The sequence below is a fragment of the Macrobrachium rosenbergii genome, chromosome 50, assembly GCF_040412425.1.
Source record: "Macrobrachium rosenbergii isolate ZJJX-2024 chromosome 50, ASM4041242v1, whole genome shotgun sequence".
Classification (NCBI taxonomy): domain Eukaryota; kingdom Metazoa; phylum Arthropoda; class Malacostraca; order Decapoda; family Palaemonidae; genus Macrobrachium; species Macrobrachium rosenbergii.
Genome location: NC_089790.1, coordinates 23,889,144 through 23,915,652, shown reverse-complemented (window position 1 = coordinate 23,915,652; position 26,509 = coordinate 23,889,144). Strand labels below are relative to the sequence as shown.

Genomic DNA, 26,509 nt, shown 5'->3' with positions numbered 1-26,509 from the left:
TAAAAATGACTGACATCATATTTACAAGGTTCACTTACATGTATGTACATAACTTTTAAATTTTGAGACTAATAGACTACCTGATTTTGTTAATTTTTTGCATTTGATAATATAACAGATCACAAAATATCACAATGTTTATTACAAACATTCAGGTAATAAATTGTACTCTCCAAAAATTACATTCCTAAACCCACCAGGTCAAATAAAATTTCAGCCAATATAAAATTATAATGATATTAGTACTTACATCTAATACCAATAAATATAGCAAGGCACAAAATTATATTTATACATGTCTTTCAATATGAAAAGTTAATGTATGAGGAGTAACAATTAGCATCTCAAGTTACAGCAAGCAGTACTAAACTGTGGATACTGCATAGTCATGCTTAATTATTATTACATGGGGAAAACTTTTATTAGTTTGGAAAAAAAAAAAAAAAAATTAAATTTCCACATGTAAGCTCAATACATAAACCCTTTTGTAGATATGAAAAATATGATTGTTATTCTTCAGAAAATTTGAACCATCCACGTCTTCAATCAATACACATTTTTTGCTATAATATTAACTGTTAAAACTACATGCCAATCATTAGCAACATTTTTACTCCTTACAACCTCACCTTTGCATAAGGTATGTGCAAAAAGAACAACAAAATTCAACTTAATAAGAGAATTATATTTAAGCCATAATAATGAATTCTTCAGAGGGCAAGGAACAATACAAGGGTTCTAACGAGAGAGAGAGAAAGCTCACTTCGCTCGCAACCTTGTAGCTCGCGTAAGAAGGGGGAGAGAGAGAGAGAGCACACTAGCTTTTCAAAAGATGAAGCTTAAAACAGAAAGAAATGCACATTCTCCATACTGTATATAAAAAACAAACTTAAATTAGAAAAAAAAAAAAAGAGATGGCATTACATAGGCACCCTCTGAAGACAAATGGCGGAGTGAAGAACAGTCTTTTCCAGTCAGTGGAAATGGCCTGATTTCCCTTAAATCGTTTTTGACATCCATTTTGATGACTGCCCCTAAAAGGTTGACCTTTGGCTCATGGAGTAAATAAAAAAGGAAAATTTTATCATCTAAGTTACAAATACTGTAAGGAGTTTACTTATTTTATATTTAATACTCCTATAGCCACAATAGAAATATGTTCCAAAAAACAAATAATCTTTCATAAATAATATTAATAAAATGCTATGTTCATAAGCTTATTTACAATAAAACTTGGTCCTAATGAAGAAATGATTCCAATTCAACATATATGCAATCTTACTTTGGCCAAAAAGAAAAGTTATATCTTTGGGGAAAAAATAAAATCTCAGCATTAAAATTAATCCTTCGGGCTGGCCTAAACTTAATAAAACTAAAAAATATAAAATGTCTCAAGATGAAAAATTGAGGGGGGGAGAGAAGAGAGAGCATGAGAGAATCATTTAAATAATTCATTTTGTATATCGAAAGAAATAAAACCTTAACATATACTGTATATATAAAGGAAATGGATTTTAGAGTAATCTATATAAAGCATACTTTAAATTTCTTAAGCCAACCTGAAGCACCACTTCAATTTCATTTCATCCATGAGCAACTTTCAGAGGCATACAATCCTTAGCATACTGTATGACCTAACCAGCAGACAAAATAATTGCATTCAAAATACTCTGGAGTACAAGGCACACCAGTGTCAATCCTCTCAAAACTGCACTGCTTGTGAAAGCAAGAATGAATTAACTTGTATAACAAGGTATATCTCCCACAAAGAAAATATGCCAACACAACTCTGTATATAATGAATATTCACCTGACATCAAACACTTGGCAAACAAATGTTCATCCCTGTACGAGATCACAACATGATACTGTACACTATCATTCTTTAAAACTAACGCCTTTACCATTACAAAAAAAGTAAACTATTTACACAGCGCATAAGAATGCCTCGTCAACAATACATGTAACAGGCAACAGTCTTAGCACCTTAAGAGCTTTAATAAAGCTCACAGGTTAAAACATGAGATCAAGTAAAATGGGTTAAACCTTTGATAATATACTTGAGGAATACTGTATGTTCATAAAATGAGAATTAACTTGTGAAAGATAACACATTACCTTGAAGGTCAACAAATTTGTAATAAATCAAAACACTCACTTTAATCTCATTTTTGTTTAGCAGGAGTTTTGTGGGTCCTATCTTGACTTCTTGTAACCATGGGCTTACGGCTCCAGGTATGAGAACGTGTGTGGACTCGAGCTGCTTTTGCTATAGGTTCTATTGGTTCAGACTCAATATCCATTATCCTCTTGCGCTTTGGTGTTCCAACTTTCGGGGAACAGGTATTTTGATTTACATGTTCAGGAGTTCCTCTGTTAACAGACTTCAGAACACGGTGAGCAGAGTCAATTTTTGGACTCCCAAAGTTCTTCTCCTTTGCACTTGTCCCAGCCTTTTCGTCTTTCTCCTTCCACTCATTATTGTTATTTGAAGGGACAGGAGGGGTCTGTTCTCTATTTTCACTCTCCACACCAACTGGCAAATTTATATTGGACCTCGTCTTTCTTCGACTATCACTTTTGTCTGATATCACTGTACTTGGTGGACCCTTTCCCTTGGACACAATGGTTTTTGGCTTTCTATTTCTACTATCTGATTTTGGACTAAGTGTACTACTTGATACCACAGGAATTTGAATATCATCTCTTAAAGATGACTTAGTTTCCGTCCCAGATGGTAAACTTTCCAATCTGCTTTTTACTTCATTTTCACTGGGTGGTGAAAAACTTGGCAAGGTGTGGGGTAACACAGAAGTAGGAATATTTTGTGCACTATTAACTGAGAGATTATCACCTGATGTACTAGGAACTGCATGAACATTTGCACACCCGCATTCTGAGCAGCCGATTTTTGTCGTCTCTGTGTCAGTTGTGTGCACACCTAATGGGTCTCTGTTGTCACCAGATGACCCCTCATCTTCACAAGGATCCTGGACTCCTAAACTGCCACAGCCCTGAACCTCCTCTTCTCCACCTGATGAAGTCTCCTGGTTAGCATTTGTTTGCCACTTTTCTGGCAACCGTTCTTTGATGCGCAATAATCCTCGTATACCTTCATGTTTAGTAGGCTGATTTTGATTATATACATGAACCTTCACAGTTGCTTCACGAGTTTTTTCCTCCTCCCCTACTTTCTTTACTGGCTTAACTGGAGAACCTTTCTTCATACCTTTCTGTTGTAGCAATACCTAGAAAAGCAAGAAAAAGTGACTGAAATTCATGAAAAAATAACACCCTCTGTACTTAGCCCAAAGTAAACTTGAAAGAGCACATTATTGAAAGCAATTTTCTATAATGAACACTGATGTGAAATAAACTTTAGATAACATTATGCTACTAATTTCAAATTCAAACAGACGAACCTGCACTGGAGGTCAAGTGACAATTTTAATAGTACACCTTTAGAATTTTTACACTCCAGACTTACATTTCAGAAAAAATTGAAAGAATGTAAAATGGTAACCTGAGCTAAAATAAGTATATAGTACAGTATGTTATAAAAATAATGCTAAATCCCTAGCATCCACGCACATGGAAAACTTGGCACAGCAGTAAAATTACTAATGGAAAACATCACAGAAAGCAACAAATTGGCTAAAACCAATATAATTTTCCGCTATACTAATCCATAATACATGTTGGATAAATCAACTTAAAATTATATGGAATTCCTTTTAGCTGTGGGATCAAAAAATTTTCACATGTATGCTATACTATTGGGTCTCTGTTACTTATCAGAAGGCCAGACCCACAAACTACCCGAAAAATTGGGGGGTTGCTGTATTAACCAAAATACCTCCATACAATAAGGTAGTATATTACAGAAGTATTGTAAGAATGGATTTCCTAATATGCTTTAACCATTAAGGGACAGGCTAATTATATATCATGCAACCCCTCCAGACTGGGCACACTTTAAGGTTGGCCAGTTTAAGAAAAAACACATCAATGGAAAGTGGTTACAGCTCACACAATATCATAACAGATAAGAAATAAAATCAGTAACAAATTCTGAGCATATTTGTTGTTAAATGTTTACGTAAATTTACTGAGATCTGGAGATGTAGTAACTTTTTTGGAGGTATACATGTTTTTCTAATATTTATTTGCACTTATCTTTGCAAAATTACAATTACAACTGACATCATATCATAAAAGATAAGAACTAAAACCAACAGCAAACCCTTTGTATATTTGTGAGCAAATAAATAAGAAAGTCATGGGGAGAGAGAGGAGCAAGACCCACCCCACTCAAGTCAAGAACAATACTGATCTCCCTGAGACGCCCACTGACTGAGCTGAGTTGAATTCTAAAGTTGCCACTATTCATTTATGGGCCACTGAAGTGATGGAAATTCTTTCCCGCCCGATACAGCCAAATCATATGGCGCACAATATTAATACTCCTCAGAGGGGTTCCGTCCACCATCCAAAACCTGTTTTAGATCCTCTCGTGAGGGTATCCATCAATTATGGGTTAATAATTCTTGAGGAGAGATGGTCTGGACATATGATGGAAATGGATCAGAAAAAACTGGCTATAAGTAGTAGGGTGAAGACCCACAGGAAAACTCAAGAAATTATATAAAAGATGGATGATGTGGACAGACGTAATGAGAGTTCAAGCAAATACTGTATAGCACAAGAAAGAAGAGTGGAGAACTCATTTCACATGTAACCCAGAAAGTGAACAGCCACCATAAAAATTTGATATGAAAATAGTGAAGAATCCTTTTTTTTACAATTGAATACGTAATTCTATTAACCCCTTGCCAAAATAGTTGCGTGAACAGCTCTGGTCACACCAACCAGAAAGATTTTTAAGGAGAAAAGACCCACATACTCCTCATCCCCCGTTGGATCAAAGGGGAAGGAAGGCATCCTTCCTGAATGTCAACCTCCATCTCAGAGAGTTTAGATATGGAAGGGCTTGACAGCTGTGGTTGTGGATCAATAAGATGACGAATCAGCTGCAGCAATGGCAGAATTGGAATATAAAATTTAGGCCAATTTTGGCTAAATGACCTATGAGGTCATTCAGCACTGAAAGGGACAGAGTGAAAAGGTTTAAGTGTAATAGGAAGAAAACCCGCAGCTGCACCATGAAATAATTGTTAGGATAGGGTGGAAAGTAAGATGGCAGAAATGTAATATGAATCGAGGTACTGTACGAGGAACAGCGGGCCACAGTCATTTCAAGTTAAAAATTGGAGCACGAAATTGAACCACTAAGAGAATAGAGCCCAGGAGAGTGGATGAAAAGCAAAAGGCAGAATGCAATGCATGAGAAGCCACAACAAACATACTACTGTACAAGCAATGATTCCCTAAAGTGTGCATGCTGTGGAAACAAAAAAATTAAAGAGATAGTGACTTACCTCTCGCTTTGGTCTTCCTGGAGGATCAAGAAAAACCGTTACCGCACTTGTGTTGTCAGCACGAAGGTTTAATTTCAGATATCGGCCAAGAGCACCTGCTACAACAGACTTGGAAGGGTTGACCCACAAACGTTGCTGGAAAAACAGGAATATCTCATTTTTTGGTGTTAATAATTAAAACATTTTTGTATACCTGCACCAAAACAATTTTTTCTGATATCAATGATTTGGCCAGACCACTGACAAAAAATACTGAACTCTTACAGGCCTGACCTGAGGAATTTGATAGAAGAGAATTTAAATTTTATCTAATGACTTCACAATTCTTTAAAATTTTCATAATTAGATAAATTGAAACAAGACTCTGAAAATATCTCCTTTATTGATTTATTTCCAAAACTTTAAAGTTGCTGTTGGCTGAAGTTCAGACATTCGTATAACTTTCAAGTGCTGATCTGCATTCTCTTCATACAAGGATTAGGTCGTGTAGGCTTCATTAAGTACCCATGGGTCAAGTAAGTGACCAACTCAAAGATGTGATCAAATGATTCCAGCATGGTGTTCTTTATGATTTGAAGAATACCATAATTAAACCATACATCTGATTTAATTTGTTGTTACCTGTACCAATTTTGGGGATTTTAAATAATTATTCACTGGGTTACTTACATTTGATCTGGTTTCTGTAGTGGCAGCTTTGGCTGCTTCATTGGCATCCTAATTTCCCTTATGCTTACATTGGTAAGAGTCCAACATACCTCAACTTTTCCAACAGCTTTGTATAATTTGTCAGATGTAAACTTGATTTTTTATACAAGAATTATTTTGACAATAATTCTGAAGGGCTCCCTGTTTAGTAAAAAGAATGTTTCATTCGTTCAAATGGCAGTAAATTCTATGTATATTAACCCTTAAACGCCTATTGGACGTATCATACGTCGACTAAAATTGTCTGTTGGATGCCGAGTGGACGTACCGTACGTCGACCACAAAAAATATCAACCTTCGGTCAACTTTGACTCCACCGAAATGGTTGAAAAACGCAATTGTAAGCTAAAACTCTTACATTCTAGTAATATTCAATCATGTACCTTCATTTTGCAACAAATTGGAAGTCTCTAGCACAATATTTCGATTTATGGTGAATTTTTGAAAAAACTTTTTCTTACGCACGGCAGTAACTCAGCCGAAAATTTCATAAATTCTTTCGTCATTTTGTCGTAATTTTTGCACTGTTCTATATTAGCCGTTACATAAAGTTTTATATATGAAAATGTGCGCAATTTCATGTACAATACAGCAAAATACAACCCATGGTTGTAGGTTTTATCAGTTTGGAAATATTTTCATATAAACCACGATAACTGCCAAAATTTCAACCTTCGGTCAACTTTGACTCGACCGAAATGGTCAAAAAACGCAATTTTAAGCTAAAACTCTTACGATCTAGTAATATTCAATCATTTACCTTCATTTTTCAACCAATTGGAAGTCTCTAGCACAATATTTCGATTTATGGTGATTTGAAAAAACTTTTTCCTTACGTCCGCGCCAGAAATTCTTTCGTCACGTTGTCGTAATGTTTGCACTGTTTTATATTAGTCGTTACATAAAGTTTTATATATGGAAATGTGCGCAATTTCATGTAGAATACAACAGAAAATAACTCATGGTTGTAGCCTTTATCAGTTTTGAAATATTTTCATATAAATCACGATAACTGCCTAAATTTCAAGCTTCGGTCAACTTTAACTCGACCGAAATGGTAAAAAAACGCAATTATAAGCTAAAACTCTTACATTCTCGTAATATTCAATCATGTACCTTCATTTTGCAACAAACTGGAAGTCTCTAGCACAATATTTCGATTTATGGTGAATTTCTGGAGAGAGAGAGAGAGAGAGAGAGAGAGAGAGAGAGAGAGAGAGAGAGAGAGAGAGAGAGAGAGAGAGAGAGAGAGAGAGAGAGAGAAAAAAAAAAAAAAACACCACCACCACCACCACCTTACGTCTCCGCGCGGTAACTCGGCCGAACATCTCGGAAATTCTTTCGTCGTGTTGTCGTAATGTTTGCATCGTTTTACATTAGTCGTTACATAAAGTTTTATATATGAAAATGTGCGCAATTTCATGTAGAATACAACAGAAAATAGCTCATGGTTGTAGCTTTTATCAGTTTTGAAATATTTTCACATAAATCACGATAACTGCCAAAATTTCAACCTTCGGTCAACTTTAACTCGACCGAAATGGTAAAAACGCAATTGTAAGCTAAAACTCTTACATTCTAGTAATATTCAATCGTTTAACTTCATTTTGCAATAAATTGGAAGTCTCTAGTACAATATTTCGATTTATGGTGAATTTTTGTAAAACATTTTCCTTACGCCTCATGCTGTAACTCGGCCGAACATCTCAGAAATTCTTTTCGTCTCGTTGTCGTAATATTTGCACCGCTTTATATTAGTCGTTACATAAAGTTTTATATATGAAAATGTGCGCAATTTCATGTACAATACAACAAGAAATAACTCATGGTTGCAGCTTTTATCAGTTTTGAAATATTTCCATATAAATAACGATAAATATAAAAAATTCGACTTTCGGTCAACTTTAACTCGACCAAAATGGTCGAAAACTGCAATTGTAAGCTAAAACACTTACGGTCTAGTAATATTCAATCAATTAGCTTCATTTTTCAACAAACGGGAAGTCTCTAGCACAATATTTCGATTTATGGTGAATTTTTTGAAAAAAAAAAAAAACGTCCGCGTCCGCATTTAATTCATGCATCATTTTGTGATAATATTTTCTCTGTGTTGCTTTGATCGTTTTAAAATTTGTTATATACCAAAATCATTGCAATTTAGTGTACAATACAACTAAAAAAATTAACTCATTAGCTTTAACCGTTTTGCTTACAGCGATTTGTATACAATTATATACGAGTTTTTTTTTTTTTTTCGCTGCCATATATTCCAATATTTATATATGATAATGATATTTTTTTTCATTTCTGATGGTTGCATACTAAACTTTAGGCAATGACAAAAAAATGAGCCAAAATGAACTCTTAATCTTAAAACTAAGCGTGCTGTGATTTTTGAAAAAACTTTTTTCCGCTTCAGCGCTTAACTCACCGAACGCCGCCGGCATACGGGAGACGTTTTTGTAAATAGGGCTTCGGCGTTAAAGGGTTAAGAGATTTGGAACCATCAGTACAAAGTAAATAGTGTGGACCTTTTGCTTGTATGTTCCTATTGTGTTTATCATGTTCTGGAGAGTATGAAAATTTTTTGGAAGGATGCAATATACAAATGAATACAGTACTGTACAAGTTTTGAACTCAAGGGTAGTCCACGGAGGAGGCACTTCTAGTTCTAGATGGAATCTGATTCTCATATTTACTTATTGATTAAGACAATTACTGTATCTCTTAACTGGGAAGGGTGGAGTTTAGTTATGAATGAAAATGTCTCTGGTCAAACAACTTTTCCAATGCCATGTATGGAGAGAGAGAGAGAGAGAGAGAGAGAGAGAGAGAGAGAGAGAGAGAGAGAGAGAGAGAGAGAGAGAGAGGGGGTTAAGTGGAAACAATAAAAGAGTTCAGAGGTCTGGTTAAACAAATCATTTATAACTAAGTGGAAACAAACAGGTTTTGTTAAAAATGAGATTCAACATTCTACAGCCTCATTAATGCAACTAAACCATTTACCTATATTGCTGTTTGACCTGGTCATAGCAGCAACAATTGTTTCAATATCCTGACTTCAGCATTTATGCGAACGAGATGTAACTTCATACAACGAACATTTGACTTGTAAAGAAAATCCATATGTAGGACTGAAATTCTAAAAAGTTTCAGCAGTGCACTTTAAAACCACAGTTTTTGAAAGTAAATTGTATTTTTCCTAACTATACAAACCTGAGGTCCTTTACATTAGGAATCACTTTCAGCGTAGGCTGGAAACAGCCATTAAACTCTTGAGCAAGGTGGTTAGGCAGTAACTACCACCAGGTAGGCGGGAATACCCGCCTGCCCGGATGTAAACATTCTAGTTTGTCTTTCGGTCCAGGTTCAGATTGAGGGGTGGCATGAGGTTTGCATATGTTATGCAAAGGACCTCAGGTTTGTATAGTTAGGAAAAATGCAATTTACTTTCAAAAACTGATTTGTTCCGACACGATATACAAACCGTCAGTCCTTTACATTAGGAAGACTCACTGGTTGGAGGGAGGAATCTGAGTGAGTCTCCTGAACTGACTGGAGTTCTGCAGAGCTGGGCTACTCCTCCTGGTCGAAAGAGCGAGGAGGAGTACCCGAGCCTCTGACATATTGATCAAATGTCAGATACTGGACTTTTTCGCATGAGTGAGGAAACATGACTCATACGAAATAGGCTGGAAGAATCTTAGTCGGAGGCAGTAAGGAAAAGCTGAGATAGGGTTTCCCTTATTGCCAGACTCTCCTTCCTCCCCTTGCTAGAGGAAGGAGCGGAATTGCTTCTATGATTCTAGGAGAAAAATAGAATGGGTGCTCGATGTGTAGTCTTACCGCATCAGTGCCAGGTCCAGCACGTGTTGGTTCGAGTCCTATTCTCATCCCGAAGGAGGAGAAGCAGAAGAACAGGGAAGGAGGAGGAAGAGAGGCCAGTCACTCTCGGTATCCATCTCACTTCCAGAACCAACACTTTGGGCGTTGGTTCTTGAATGAGCCAGCTAAGAAAACACTACTTGTTGAGCAGCAACCACAGGGCCAAGGAAAAAAGATTCCAAGTGCCTGTGAGCAAGACCATAGGAAGACAAGTGTGGTCCATGAGACCACGTCTTGCTTCCAGCCCGACAGGAAGCAGAGAACGGCAACCATAATTGTGTGATGAAACAAAAACATGTTACAGTGCTTGTCTGCACCAGAAACTTCGGAACTGGATGAAAAAGTAACTTTCATATGTGTAACCTTGACTAACATTGGTGGATGATGAAGTCCCCAGAGGTACATCCACTAAGTTTCCGAGCTAAAGAAATTTGTGGACCATCTGAAAACTTGGCAGACGAAAAAAAGCTTGAAAATTCCAAGAGTTGAGGCTGAAAACCAAAACAGAGGACTTTGCGATGATAGTTGTGTTCTGAGGAAGAGGTGAAGACCTGTGAGCACCTGATTTTGGTCTCCAGGTGACAAGATGCGAGTACGCAAACATCTCCTTCTGCTAAGTGCTCTCTTCAGCTTGCTCGGCACCCGCTTCACTGCTGCAGAATTCTACACCCAACCACTTGGCACCAACTAAGGTGCATTCGGCACCAAAGGTAGGAAGCTCGGCTCATCTTCCTTCTTCATCAGCTCAAGAAGACTGCTTCAGCCCTGATTAAGCATCAACTTGAGCTCATGGGCTTTAACAAAGAAGACACGTTGTTTCCAAGAGTAAGGACACCTCATCCCATCTCTTCAGACATCTCCGTCAAGATGCCTTTCCAGTGGCTGTCTAACACTGCACCTCCATAGACGCCTTTTTGGTGGCTGTCTGCCAACACCTGGGAATAGACTACAGGTTTGACTGAGGGGGCAACTATCAGAGGCAACCCCCTTGGACCACCAGTATATCTTCTCCCCAGTGCAGGGGAGCGGGACAGTGACTTTAGGCCTAGGAGATCTGAGGGGCCGGATAGCCACCTCCTCCACTACACATCCAGTAAGACACCTTTCCAGTGGTTGTCTGTCGATACCTGGACTGGCAACAGGCACGACTGAGGGGGCCACTACCTTTATGTAAGCCCTCTGACCTCCCTTGGACCTCTAGTAAGTCTTCTCTCCAGTGCAGGGGAGTGGGACAGGGACCTTCGTCTAGGAGCATTGGGGGATGAGTAGTCATCTCTTCCACTGCACAACACTTCACTGTTACAATGGTTAAATTCATGACAATTGAACTATAAGGCTGGCAAAGGCATGGGAAGGAAGCAAGGGAGCAAGTGGATAATACAGGAGGGATAGTAGCAGGAGAGAATTGGCACCAGGTGGACATGAGCTGGCGCTGGGTGCTGCGTGCTCTGAGCTGGGCCCAGGAGGCGGCAGGAGGCATAAGGTGGGAGGAGGGTGGAGGTAGGTGGTGGTTGCTCCTGTGCATGTGGTGGCGGGAAGAAACAGGAGGCAGGTGGAGGTTAGTGGTGGGCGTTTCACTGAATGTGGTAATCGTTGTTACAGATTACTTTCATGAAAAATAATCGATTAGTAATCGAGTACTAACTATTTTTTTTATATCTTTATAGCAATTTCTGGTATCTGAGCATAAAAACATGCATAAAATGTATGAATAACACTAGCATTTAATATGTTCAGATATGTATGTATTTTAAGATATATGCACATGTATCTTCTACAATAAAAGATAAATTCATATCAAAAGGTAGTTTTAGCATTAAAGTATCAAAGCAAATCCGACTCTAATGCTGTAGAACAATGTGTTTTTATTCTCTAATTAGTGACTGAATCCAGTAACTGATTACGCCCACCACTCATGGATGCAAGTGGCCAGCGCTGGAGGCTAGGAACTAAAGATGTGGAACGTTCACAATTACATGATACCAGGAAAAACACCTCCGTATGCCAGGGCCATTCAAACCATCTCTGTAGCGTTCCAAAGAAGAACCAGTAGCCGATACTCGGCTGTCAGGAACGTTTCCTCCTAAGGCTCACCACAGCCAAACATTATGCAACATTCTCTCCTTACTACATTCCAGCCCCTAAACTTTTCAGTGCTCTAATGGAAGAGAAAAGTGTGATGAGTAGCCCAGGCCCAATAAACAAAACAAATTACAAACGTTTTGGCCTAATGGAATGGCGTAACATTTAAGAGTTACTTTATAAATAATTTACCGGAGGCTTGCGAGAGGCCTAGGCCTGATAAACAAAAAATAATTCGCAAATGTTTGGTCTAAAGTAATGGCATAACATTCAAGAATTACTTTAAGGTAATTATTTACCAGGGGCTTGCGAATAGCTAACGCCGGTTAAAAAAATTCTAAAGGCAAAAGTTTGGCCTAACAGAGTGACGTATCATCCAAGAATTACTTTTAAGGCAATCACTTACCAGTGGCTGGGTGCAGCCTACGGCCATTAAACAAATCATGAATGCAAAAGTTTTTGGCTTAATGGAATGGCGTAACATTCAAGAATTATTTTAAGGCAATTATTTACAGGTGACTTGCATGTTATCGGCAGGGGTTCCGTTCCCATCAATGTGATAACCGAAAATCGCCGACAACCAAAAATCGGCGATAATATCGCCGATCCCCGGTTATCAGCAACCGGGAATCGGTGTTGAAAATACGGTTATCATCGTCACTAGACAAGCGTCATAAAACCGGATCGCCGATAACCGGGGACTGCCTGTATCCTAAACCTGGTAAGCAAAACATAAATGTAAAAGTTTTGGCCCAAGGGAATGGTGTAACATTCAAGAATTACTTTTAAGACCAAACTATTATCGGCACCTTGCAAGTAGCTGGCTTGATGATGAATCTGAGATCTCTGTTTGAAGGCTATGAAATATGCATTCTGTTGGTTGTGTAACACTACCGAAATCAGGTGATACAGTAAATCCCTCAGATTCGCAGGGGATGTGTAACCCCCGCAAATAGCTAAAATCCACGAATACTTAAAATCCCCTCTACAAACACTTAGAACTCCCTATTTTGATAGTTAAAAAAAAAAAAAAAAAAAAAAAAAAAAAAAAAAAAAAAAAAAACTATACCTTAAGCTTTATCACAAAAAGTCCATTTAGTCATGAAAATTATATGAAAATACAGTAATTAGTGAATACTTCTCAATGAAAAATACCCCAAATGGGCGAATTATGTGTATATACGTTCCACAGAGAAACCCGCAAAAAAGCGAGTCTGTGAATTGTGAGAACGTGAATACCGGGGTTTACTGTATAACCAGAAAATAAGAATAAACTGCTGTAAATACTCATTGTTTAGCTGAGTACAGCAGAAAACAGAATGAGGTGGTTAGCTAAGCTGTTCCTAGTACTGCCACTGGGGAGTGGTACTGTGCACCTACACTCAGCAATCGAAGCGCTACCCGCGAAATTTGAATTTAGGCTGTTGTACGTGGTAAACTAACAGCTGTGTAATTACTGGGTAAGTCACTTATATAAAAACTGAGAGCCTACTCACCTAGGCCAACTTTTCTTCAAAAAAACCAAAGCAATTTGGTTTTTTATTCTATGAATTTATGGCTTTGACCTCAGGCAAATGAAAATACTGACACCCTTCTATAATACCAATATCGAATACTATACAAAGAAGTGTACAACCTATGAACAGGATGCCCATCAAAATCTATCCTTAAATCTGATCAAAGTGTGTGTGCTATTTCATTATGCCCATAATCTAAATTATGACAAGTAGAAAACAAAAATCACAAACACATACCTTTCCACATGAGGTAGGAACACCAAGGTAATGTTTTTCATTATTCTTTTCAGCAGAATGAGCTAGGGTGACAGAATTATCAGGCGTTAGCATGTTCCACAAGCCATCAGTGCCAAATATAAGGCATCTATGGCGTGTAATATCTATTGGTACAACACAAACATCAGGTTCAGGAGAGACCACAAATTGGTCATTTGTTGCATTGTAGCTCCACAAGTCACCTAAAACAAAAGGAAAAAAATTAGGCACAAGTATATTATGACATTTAAAATAAAATTACACATTTAAAAACTGTACATAGAAAAGTAATTAAATAATTTCAAAAATGATTTTTTCCAAATCCAAATTTGAAACCTGGGACATGTCCAAGCCTTATTCATAAAACATTGTACATGTTAAAGGATACCTTGTTGCACTTATAACATACATTTATAGTTAAATATCCATTTTTCTAAGTATGAACCTTGTACAAAGTACATGAATATTTTTAATGATTCTAGCACTGGATATATCCCTCCCACCACTTTGATGTTCATCTATATTCCACTTCTGCTTGAACTATACACATTGTGATTAACTTTTCCCTTGCAAAGAAAAGTAACAAATATTTTTTATAACCCATGAAATATAGACCCAAGACTCTTCTGCCATATAAAATCTTCAAAGACAAAAGCAGCAGAATAGCTAAGAGCCTATTTATGCATGGGCACCTGTAAACCATCAGCTGATATTAACACACTAGCTTATTCTATACCATAGATTATATCTGATACGGTGGGAATACGGAAGATGTGCAATTCACTATAAGACTGATAGGTTTTTAAGAAAATTCCTTTACTAAAAAAAAAAAAATTCTGTTCATACCAAACCCATCAATCACCTAAAAGCCAAAGTAGCAATTCACATACAAGATCAAGTAGTGAAATTTCCATCCCTTCCAAAGTACCAAGGGATCCTGAGGGCCACTTGGGGTTAGAATAGCTCAGGGACAGTGTCCAAAGAATTCTCAAGGATACTGTGAATTAGTCAAACAACCAGGGAGTAAGACATGGTTTGTTCCTTTTTCACATCACAATACAGGTACATATCTCAACTAACAATTCAGTTGAGACTAACATTCAGACCCAGGATGACTTTGAGACTAACATTCAGACCCAGGATGACTTGTCTCTCGAGAAAGAGTGAAGAATAAACTTGGATAACCTGTCTAGGACAGTTTTACCAGTAGAGTGTAATGGTGCTCTCTCCTCTTTTCCTTGGATGAACACCTATATACCTTACCCTTCATTTTTCTTCTGCTAAACCTTTCCCACTGAGGAAAAGCCCAACGCACATATTCTTCACATGGGGAAGAATGGACACATGCCTTACCTCGACAATGAGAACGGGAAGAATGGACACATGCCTTACCTCGACAATGAGAACAAACCTTAATATTCAATTATCTATTCTATTCCTTCTTAGCACATACTGTACATAGGTCTACAGATGTAGGAGACATGAAGCAGTGACATGGCTGCCCACGACCCTCAACTACATCCATCAAAGGAAAAGAGGAGAGCGTCATTACACAACCTCACACAATGTCAAAATATTAAATGGATGGGCATCTGTGAGTAGGGTATCCCCCACTCATGCTCCAATGCCACCATATGACTACAAGCAAAGATATTCTCTGCTTAGAAGGCAATGGTTTGTGTTCCCGATAAAAACATCGCAATAACTTAAAATAAATACTCATTCATTTCAGATCTGCCTAGTGTGCTTACCTGATTATCCTGTTTAGCATGAATTTCAATTATTTTTCCACACTCAGACGTATCTATCGTGTTTGTTTCAACATCTGACATGCCTAGCGTGCTTACCCAATTATCCTGTTTAGCATGAATTACAATTATTTTTCCACACCCAGACGTATCTAATAAGTAAAGAAATCAATAAGGTGGAGGCTATTCAGATGAGGTAATACTGTACCTTTTCATTCAATAGACCCAGAACAGTAGTCTGTTAGACAATAGTAAACCAAAAATAGCAAATTACCCGAATTCAACTTGCTAACCAATTAAATGACACAATGTTATTAATATTGATTTAATCACCGAAATTTATGGAAACAAACTTCCATTAATTAACCAATCAAAGAATGACAATATTAATATTAAGTAGTTTGACCACACCACTGAGTCAAACTGCTCGAGTCTCACATAGCTGTCCCAAAACAGTCTCTCGTCAATGACTGAAACTGAATTTTAACTGATAATTTTAGAGTATACAAGGACTGGGTCATGTGGGCTTCCTTTCCATATCCTTAGGCCAAAACACTGATCTCATTCAAAACTGCCCAACTCAAAAGCAGTACCCACTGTATTTGCATACAGTACTGTATATGCAACTGCAAGAGCAACACAAATTGGAAATTAAACAATACATTACTACTAAACTAATAAAAAAGAATGTGAAAATGTAATATGTTTTCTGCGAGAATGTAATATCTTCCAAAAAATACACAAACGCTAGTACTCACCTAATGATCGGGCCACAGCAAGAAATGGAATTTCATCCATTGGAGTTGACCTACGAACAGGGCCTTGGTGACCAAATTTTGGTCTATTCCACACTACACGTGGTACGCCAGACTTATTGATGACCTTTCCTCCACATTCAGTAATTCTATTTTTTTCCTGAATGTTTTCAGGTTTGTGGTCACGTGTCAAAGCTTCTCCACGCCACACTCCATCTATAAGAGAAAAATATGAAAATCAAAAATTAATGGTAAACCTACACAAATCCTTTTTCAGTAATGCTACATAAACATCTGATATACCCCCATAAATGAGAAGAGGAAAACAAATCTGGTACTTGTTATTCTACTGAATTTCTAATGAGGTCAAATGACAGTATATTCCTATCCTAAGTGGTACTAGGTACCAGTGTTGCCTGGATAGTACATTGGATAGAAAATAGACTAACTTTGTACAGTTAAAAAAGTACTGCCCAATTTCTAATAAAGATCTTTGAGCAAAGTAAAGAAATTAATTTTTGGATAACTATGAGTACAGATCATCAATTTTATTAATCTTTTAAACATATGAGAGAGAGAGAGAGAGAGAGAGAGAGAGAGAGAGAGAGAGAGAGAGAGAGAGAGAGAGAGAGAGAGAGAGAGAGAGAGAGAGAATTCATTTTAATAAAAAAATTAATTTAAAATTATAAATTTTTAATTGTATTTTTCATAGCTAACAAACCTATGGTCTTAACATGAGGATAAAATCTTCTAGTGCCAGCTGGAAACTGGTTAGAAACATACAAAATTGTAGAACAAGGTACTGGTGGCAACAGGGTTCAGCCAATTGGATGAAAGAGGAGGCATTAGCTGGTCCCTTAACCCGAGAGCACCATGACACATTCAGTTTCTTCCATCCCAGGGAATCACTTTCAGAGGTGGCAATGTATGTTTGTTAGCTTTGAAAAATACAAATTAATTACAAATTTATCATTTGTTCATATGCAGAACAAACCTAGGCCTTAATGTGAGGATAGACTCACCTTTGGTGGGAGGAAAGGAAAGTCTTGAACTGACTGGGGGTTCAGCACACCTGGTCTCATTTCCCGGTTAAGCTAAAGCAGAGGAAGGAAATGTATGCCTCTGACTTGTCAGATAAAAGTTTATCAAACGGTCAGGTTACTGGGCTAATGCACAATGTGGAGGAACATTGTATAAGTGGAAGTTAAACAGCTATATCTGTTCAGACAACAAACCTACGCACAGAATACCACTACAGTATTTCACAACAGAAGGCAAACCCAAGGAGAAAAATGGGCAAGGAAAACACCAGCTTCTGGAAGAATGGGCAACAGCAAGTCACTCTAGCAAGGCAGTAAAAAAGAAACTGAATACTTCACGGTGCTCTCAGGTTAAGGGAGGTAGGCTAATGCCTCCTCTCTATCATCCGATTGGCCGAACCACGTTGCCACCAATACCTTGTTCTACAATTTTATAAGTTTTTTACCGGTTTCCAGCTGGTGCTAGAAGATTTTATCCTCATGTTAAAACCTAGGTTTGTTCCACATATGAACAGAATAAACTTGCCTCTATTATGACAACTGCTTCCTATATTACTATAGGAAGTGAACCAGTGAGGACAAAGCAACCCCCACGGAAACTAACTGTTTTACGTGGAATAAGATGGTGCTTACCTGATGATTAGATTCCATAGGCCAACATTGCCGCCAAGTGAGGAATATTTCATCAGGTTACAAAGCCCTCAAAATAAAGCTAGAGGCACCTTGCAGGGGATAACACTCTCTAGTGAATGTGGGATGGCGACCTTTTGCTTTTGTCAAGCAGAGCAACATAGGTACCCTCAGGCTCCACAAAAACTGAAAACATTACCTACTAACTAGGAAAGAATAGAGTACAGCTAATCAAATTGTTCAGGATAAGAGGTCCCCTCCTGAATGAGGGGCATTAATGCTCTGTAAGATTCACACTATACTGTATTTCGATGTCCCAACAAATGATGCAACGTAAAAATGGAACTACATCTCCCATGTGGTGTTTGCTACTCTCTCCAAGGGCAGATTCTTAAAAAATTAATGGCTGCCATTGCTCTTACACCATGAACCTTTACCTTGAAAATGAGGGGTCCAGGTTTGTGTGGGCATCTCTCACCACGGCCCTAAACGAAATGGTCATAGCATTTGGACATAGGAAAAACAGGCACACCCACAACCATTTACCAAAATCATGTCCACTGACCTTTAAGACCCTGTACCACAGCAAACGGGGAAAAAGCATACATTATATGTCTACAAGCATGGCGCAGACTGCCCATGCCCGAGGATCCTGGACTGAAGAGCAATACACTAGAAGCTGATTGTTGACCCTGGTGGTGAACAGATCCACTAGAAGTATCCCCCAAAGCCTCCATAAAACTTTGCAAACTTAGGGATAAAGAATCTATTTTGAAACTATCTGATCTTTTCTTTCTTCTGCCCAGGTTAGGATTAGACTTGTCAGAAGGTCAGGATCTCTTAACCTGTGCTTCCCTGATGACTTGCACTTCGAAAGAACCTGATTAAATATTCTGATCCTACAGCCTCTTGAGGAAAAAACTGGATGGCTCTTATCCTCAGCCTGACGTCTGCCACAACTTATCAAGGAATGCCATTTACCCCAAAAGACAGACATCTCTTGGAGGGCAAGGGACAGAAGCGTAGATATTCTCTGAGAATATCAAGAAAATTTTTTACTAATTTTTCTACCACAGATGCCATGTAACTCTCTGCATCCAACTACATTCCCAGATATGTCAACTACTGGACTGGAGTCAAGTTTGACTTGGGAATGTCTATCAATATTCCCAAAAGATTTACTAATTTCTGGGTATCAATTCTTGCCCTTGAAATCCCATCCAAACTGGACGCTAAAACGATCTAGTCACCCAAATACAGGAGCATATGAACTCCAAGAAGATTGTACAAACCCGAGGGGGTGGGCTTAGACCGAAGCACATAGCTCAAAATGATATATTGTACTTTGTGCTAGAAGACAAAATTCTATTACTTTCTGTAGCTGGCATGAACTGGAACTGGGAAATGAAAGTGGTAATCCATCAAGTCTAAGGGCACCACCCAGTCATCTCTTTAAACTGCTGCTAGAAGTGAGATAGCTGACTCAATCGTCCCTCTGGGATGTCTCAGAGTAGACTTGGCAGGAACTGGCATCACATAACAGAACTTTGCACAGATACAGCCAGTCCCAACAGAAGCAGTATGGAGGTCAAGGTAACTAGGGAAGGGTGATATCAATAGTGCAATGTTCCTCGATCCATAATTCTTCCATCAGGTAAGTGACCAAAAAGTGACACAATGCAGCTAAAGGAGAGCAAACAATCCTTACCTCTACTAGCCCAGGACATCTTTGCTACTGATTCTTACTTGGGGAGAATTCCACTGCACAAACACACACACCACAATTATAATAAGTATATTCCAAAAACTAGCCAAGGTCATCAGTAATTAAAACAAGGTAATACTAGAGTAAGAACTAAGGATGCTCTGACAATAGCCACGATGAGAGAGGTATTCCAGTACATCTACACAGCAAGGCAACCAAAGAAAAAAGCTGCTGCTTGCCGAGTGTGGTGGATGACCCATCCTCTCACTAATATACAGCTAATTAATTACCTTGTCACCAAGCTTCAATGTCTGTACCACCTTTGGTCAAAGGTATTACTATAAAAAATTAAGGTTTATATTCTCAAAGAAGCTACTGAAAACTAAACCACACACCTCAGATACTCTACTCTCAGGCAGCCCCAATAAAAGAAAGCCTGGACAGAGGGACTATTAGGATTGGTCCCAATGTAGGACTGCTTTACCAAGGAAAAAAACTTACACTAAACCTCTTGTATATCTATTCATGAACCCAAAGTTAACTGCTAAATCTATATTCCATACACTGACATGGACAAATAATCAAGCTATATACAAAACATTGCTAACAAAGTACAATACCATTTGGCATACTGAACTACTAATTAATACTTACTTGGCTCTTCACATCCTAATACAATGCCAGAATCTCCCACATGACCAATGTATATTTTTTGACGACGGATGAAAGCTACACTTGCTGTTGTGCCACTTGTACTAGGCCACCCAGATGCTGTTCGTGGCCATTGATCTGAAATATTTATAATGGTTACTTAATAAACTAAATTTCAGCAAACTGTCAGAGGAAAATAAGTTTGTTATCCTATGGAAAGCATGATTAATCACAAGAAAGTTACTTCTCCTCCCTTATTGTTCTTTAGGTATGACCTCCCTAATTTTTCTTAGTATGAATAATTTTTTCATAGAAAACAGTAGAAACTTACTCCACTGGTCCATAAAGATAAGGAAAAAAAATCTATGCAGATGATGTTTTATCGAGTGTGGTAACCATAGAGGAATCAAATAACAGAACATTTGTCAGGTTTAAAAATACTGGATAAGAGTTTGCAAGCAATTCTGAAAACTGGTGAAAGGTAGTACAATTCCACTAGGGGATGAGGTGCGGATACTGTGTTTATAATAAGGCAGATATAAAAAAAAAAAGGAAGATAATCAAAAGTTCTACAGTGAATTTACAGGCCTAGAAAAGGTATTTGCTAAAATACCAAGGGAGATACTGTTTTGTATTGACGAAACAGAAATAGAAATGTATGAAGTTAGTTGGTTTACATCAAGGACCGGCACTTATCCCACTTCTGTTTGTGCTGGTTATGGATGTAATGAGTGAAAGATGAGTGAAAATACTGTATCAGGAAAGAAAATCTATGGGTATTGTTGTATGCAGATGATCTTGTGGTTCTGGCACAGACTGGGGAAGAAATGCACGAAGGGGTAACAAAAGAGGTAGAAACCTGTTGAATTAGGTAGTATGAAGGCAAACGTGAGTAAAGCTGAGGTGTTGGTGTTAAGCAAGCTGGGAAAGTTTACGTTATTTGTACAAGATAACATGTAAGAAGGCTAGATTTAAAACAGGCAGAGCATCTCAAAACCTAGGATCTACTTTTTAAGCAGTGAGGAGTAAGAAGGCAAGATTGAAAATAGAAAAAAAGCAGCTTGGGGGTAACAGAGGAAGGTCACAAGGGTAGTGTGACAAAAGAATGCCAAATAAATTGAAAATATAGATCTACTGCACTGTCACCAGACCAATGATGATGTATGGTTCTGAAATATGAGCACAAAGAGGTATGGAGGAACAGAAATGAGGATGCTTAGGTGGAATTACAAGTGCCTGGGTGATAAAGATTAGTTAGGCTAAGTGTTGAGATTGGAAAGGATGAGTGAGGGGGAGCAGTGAAAAGGGCTAGGGTGGAAGCTCTTAGGGGTATAAGGTTAAAAGGGAGGCAAATGTTTAGCCTAGATGGAATGATCGAGCAAACAAAAGTCTGGAGAGTAAGGGTTTAGTGAAGAAACAAGCTTTGATAATAACAGTTGGAGAACTGTGGCAGAAAGTGAGTACTTCTGAGGGATAACAAGACTAGCCTGTGTCATCCAGCTGAACTAGCAACATTTCCGTTTCTGGGTTAGCGAAAATAAAAAAAAATATTAGCATGTTCTGTTCCGCTTCTTTCTCTATGACACTTAGCCTAGCTGCCAGTCTACAAATACCTAGATTAATATTAATCTTATCTATTCTTCCCCACAAATACATTATTTGGTCCAAAGTAATATCAATACAAAAATTGGCAATACCCATTTACTTGGTAAATTTTTACTTTAATACCACAGTACAACCAGTAAAACTGAAGACTACTACCATGGCCTGGTCTTTGCCAGTCAATGACCAGAATATCTACTGTCTTTTGTTGACAGTATTTACCATCTTTTGCTTACATTTTTACATTCATCCCCCAAAGGCACAGGTACTCAACATGGTGCCACTCACACAAGATGATAGTTACCAAACCAGCAGAGGACAGTAGTAGTCTTCAGTTTAACCCTACAACCACTGCCATGAGAGTCACGTTCAGTACCAGCTCTCTGGGAATTAATCATAAAATGTAAAAAAAAAAAGGATGGTAAACATCTCGGTAACAGTAAAATTTAGTATAATTTATATGTTGAGCACATTAAAGGGATTTTACAGCACAGTATAAAAACTCAAGTATGTTGTAGTATTAAAGTAAAAGGTAAATGTAAAGGAGAAGGCCACAAGAAGATATAGTTTACCAATAAAATTTTTTGGTTAAACAATATAGAAAAGGGTGTACATATATATAATGCAGTATGGGTGAGAAAACCTGAGAAATGTATCGAGATAATGAGAAATTCTCTGTCTTTTATTCATGTTTTTACATTCACCCTCAAGGGACTGGTACTAAACATGGCAGAAGCTCCACCGGTTGGTATGTTTAGCACTAGCCCCTCAAGGATGAAAGTAAAATACAAACAAAAAGGTGAATCTCAGTACATGATTTCAGTACATTTCTCAAATCATCTCACCTGTAATGCATTATATACATTCTTTTCTACACGGTAAATGATTGCGCACGACACACATCGATTGCCGAATTTTCACTTTTCACTTGATATTTAATTGGTGAAACAAAAAATTAAGCCTTTAAGAAAACCTCTCAAAAGATTGAAGTTTCATTAACAAAATGAGCTATAGGAAACTGCCATATGAACTAAAATAAGCAGGCGAAGTCTTCATAAAATAAGTGTTCAAAGCAATTTTGAATCCAATATGGCGTCCCCCAAAATGATGATGCACCCTGAACGGCGCTTGCACATTCCTTCCCAGTGCTCATTTAATGGTGTACTGAACACTAATTCTGTATATATGTAATGTTTATTGATATTACTCAAGATTTTAGTTGTAATCAGCATGATAAAACATTTTGTTGCCTATATATACTAGTGAAAGTATGAAACATGGAATTCCTGGGGTTCATGTGGTTGAACCGAAACACATTTTTACCTTGTAATGCATGGTTTTATCCTTACTGACATCACAGCTTAAATCTACAGTAATTATTTGATTGTAATTACACACATTTTGTATTCTTTTTTTTTCCTTACACCATGTGCATTTGCATATCTTCCTCTCTCCATTGTGTTTTTTCTTAAATTGGCCAACCTTAAAGTTTGCCCAGTCCTAAGGTGTGCATGATATATAATTAGCATGTTCCTTAAGGGTTAATATATACTACATACAGTGTACTAGATATATTACATATACAGTGTAAGTTTTGTCAAATATATTGGTGTTTTCAGTGATAATTTTGGATTTAAAACCTTCATTTCAGTCCTGTATTTTGATGTCATGGCATCTTGACTCTTGTACCAATTCTAGATAAATTGTCATACTCAACTTTCTTGCATTTTTGCCAAAGTGGTAACATCCATATGTACACATTACATGTCTCAGAAGTATACAGTGTAATATGCACTTAAATAAATGAAAATTCCTAACAACAAAATACATTCCTATCGTAAACAATTCACTAATGCGTCGTCCGCTCTCGGATGTTTGTGGTAGCCAAATGTACAGTAAGGCTGGAAAATTGTTCCCGCCACAGTTTCACTACTTTGATGGAGTAAAGTACTGTAAACAAACATTCTCACATATTTTAAGTGGTATTGTGACAGAATTAAGAATAAAACGTGAATAATTACAATAAAATAATTACTGTGGCTTTCAGTTGTGATGTCAGTAAGGATAAAACCACAGATTAAAGGTAAAAACACATTTCAGTTCAACCACATGACAGGTAGGAATTCTGTCTCGTACTTTCACTAGTGTAGGCAACAAAAATGTTTCATTGTGCTAATTACAACTAAAATCTTGAGTAATATCGATAAACATTACATATATACACAATTAGTGTTCAGTACACCATTAAATGAGCGCTGGGAAGGAAGCGTCCAATCGCCATTCAAGTTGCATCAGCATTTTGGGGGACGCCACATTGGATTCAAAATTGCCTTCAACACTTAACTTACGAAGACTTCACATGCTTATTTTAGTTCATATGGCAGTTTCCTATAGCTCATTTTGTAAATGAAGTTTCAATCTTTTTAAAGGTTTTCTTAAAAGTTTAATTTTTTTGTTATTTCCCCAATTAAATATCAAGTGAAAAGTGAAAATTCTGCCACTGATGTGTCTCATGCCCGAACATTTACCCTATTACCATTTAATTTTGGTAGTAGAGATGTTACGTTAGGCCTGAGGAGGAAAAAGTTGTATATATAAGTTTTAACAAGTTTTTTGATGTATTTTTTTTTTGGCAATTTGTTTCTTAGAGACCACTAAGACAAAAAATAAATTTATTTTGTAAAATTCAATCATATCGTGTAACTAAATTCTGAAACAACTGCCAGGCCGAGCCTAACTCTGCCGAACCAACAAGGGAAATCTATCTAGGCTACACTAAGAGTGAAGTTAGCCTACAAACTAAAGTCAACTTTTAAAACTTACTATATTAGGCTTTCCTCTACTTCCTTACTCGGCATTTCTAAGTATTAATCCTCTGCTTTCTTATTCAGCATTTCTAAGTATTAGCTCCACATGGACTGTATGGAATGGTTCCACTAATACAAGAGACGGTAGAACTAAGTTATAGGTACACGGCGGGTATTTAGCGAGAAATGGCAGTTTCTTATAGTATTTTGGATGCTTGTTAACAATTTAACGTTAATTTTTGGTGGTCGGCTGTAATTAACTTACAATTTACCTTTGAACTCTACCCTGCGGTAAGGGGGACCCCGATGGGAATCCGGGGTTTCCATATGCGACCTTCACGAGACAGAGCACTGGTATGCCTGCTTCGAACGGTTCATATCCCGTCTGGCAAGTGCAATAACTTGTTAAAGTATGAGTAACTCCCCCACCGCCCCCCCCCGGGCCAGTACTAAACACGGCGAAGGGACATTCCATTTGGCCGACATAAAAACAAATGCACCGCCAGTGTCAGAAGCCCTAAAAGTGTTGAAAAAATCAGTTTCCAAGGTACTGCACTTGCCGGACGGGATATAAGCTGTTCGAAACAGACGTAGCCGTGCTGTCTTGTGAAAATCACGTAAGGAAACCCCTTGTTGGATGGACTTCAGGGGACAATTACGGGTTATTTACAGCTGACCGCCAAAAAATAACGTTGAATTGTAGATAAGCAACCAAAATACTATAAGAAACTGCCATTTCTCGCTAAATACCCGCGGTGTATCTATTACTTAGAAATACCCAAGACATTAGGGAGCCACAGCCTATGCTCAAGAAGGGATGGGTTAAGGAAATCTATTATAAAGGGAACCGTACTAACCTAACGTACCCTAACCTAACCTAACCCAGTAGGCCGTGTCACTTACCGCAAGACCACCCGGTGAAGGAAACCACTTTTTCACCAAAAATTCCCCCATAAGAATGCACATGCACAATAGCAAAAATATAATCAGGTCTGAACTTAATTACAAACGAGCGACAAAAAATTACGGTAAATTCTTGATAGCCAACCAAAATACTATAGGAAAAAGTTAATTCCCAAGGTAATGCCCGAAGCGGGGCTAATACTTAGTTCTACCTCTTATTCAAATACAATTGCTAGCCTATCGCCGGTGACCTCCGAGGGTCAGGTCACAGGTCGAACTAACCCGGCACGAGGTGCCTCGAGTTGGTAGGTGTAGCAAAGCCTCAACTTGTTTGTTTACTTGGTGATGATGCTTCGTAGTCCCACCCACCGTCACAACCACACTTACCCAGTTCCTTCCACATCGCCAAGTGCGTCTGCAGGAACCCCTCCTTGATGGCCGCCAAAACATCTTCATCGTCGTCTGACCAAAACGCCCGTAGCGATACGATCTGGTCCATTAAATTATCTTTAGCGAAATTCGCGGCCTCTTTCCCGCCATGGCCATCGAAGATCCCGAAAAACGCGTATTCGATGTCTTTCTTATCGTGAGTTCTTTGATACGCCACTTGAAACTCATCCTCCATGTATTTACGGTCACCTTGGTGCAGATAAGCGGAAGCACGGAGGTTTACGCCAACACGACTCGACATTTCTTAAAAGAAAATATCCTGCGTCCTGGATCATCCGCACCATAACAGAAACCGTTTGAGGTTTTCGAATATGATTGGACGCTGTACCTATG

At 38.0% G+C, this 26,509-nt stretch overlaps 1 protein-coding gene across 1 annotated transcript; it reads right to left on the bottom strand.

Annotated features, from left to right (window-relative positions):
• Window positions 1-26,509, bottom strand: Pp2C1 (protein phosphatase 2C). Its single transcript, XM_067094286.1, has 6 exons — window positions 26,114-26,509; window positions 20,418-20,552; window positions 16,392-16,604; window positions 13,868-14,088; window positions 5,439-5,573; window positions 1-3,248 (listed from the first exon to the last, which is right to left on the bottom strand). Exons 1-6 carry the CDS (start codon window positions 26,415-26,417, stop codon window positions 2,166-2,168), a joined length of 2,091 nt encoding a protein of 696 aa, XP_066950387.1. The 5' UTR covers window positions 26,418-26,509; the 3' UTR covers window positions 1-2,165.

Bases quoted from the DNA above. Each gene is read 5' to 3' on its own strand.
- Pp2C1 (XM_067094286.1), bottom strand. From the start codon at position 26,417: ATGTCGAGTCGTGTTGGCGTAAACCTCCGTGCTTCCGCTTATCTGCAC. The intron at 20,553-26,113 runs GTAAGTGTGGTT...TAAATATTTCAG, and splicing joins GGCGATGTGGAAGGAACTGG to ATCAATGGCCACGAACAGCA. The intron at 5,574-13,867 runs GTATGTGTTTGT...CTGTTTTTCCAG, and splicing joins TTCCTACCTCATGTGGAAAG to CAACGTTTGTGGGTCAACCC.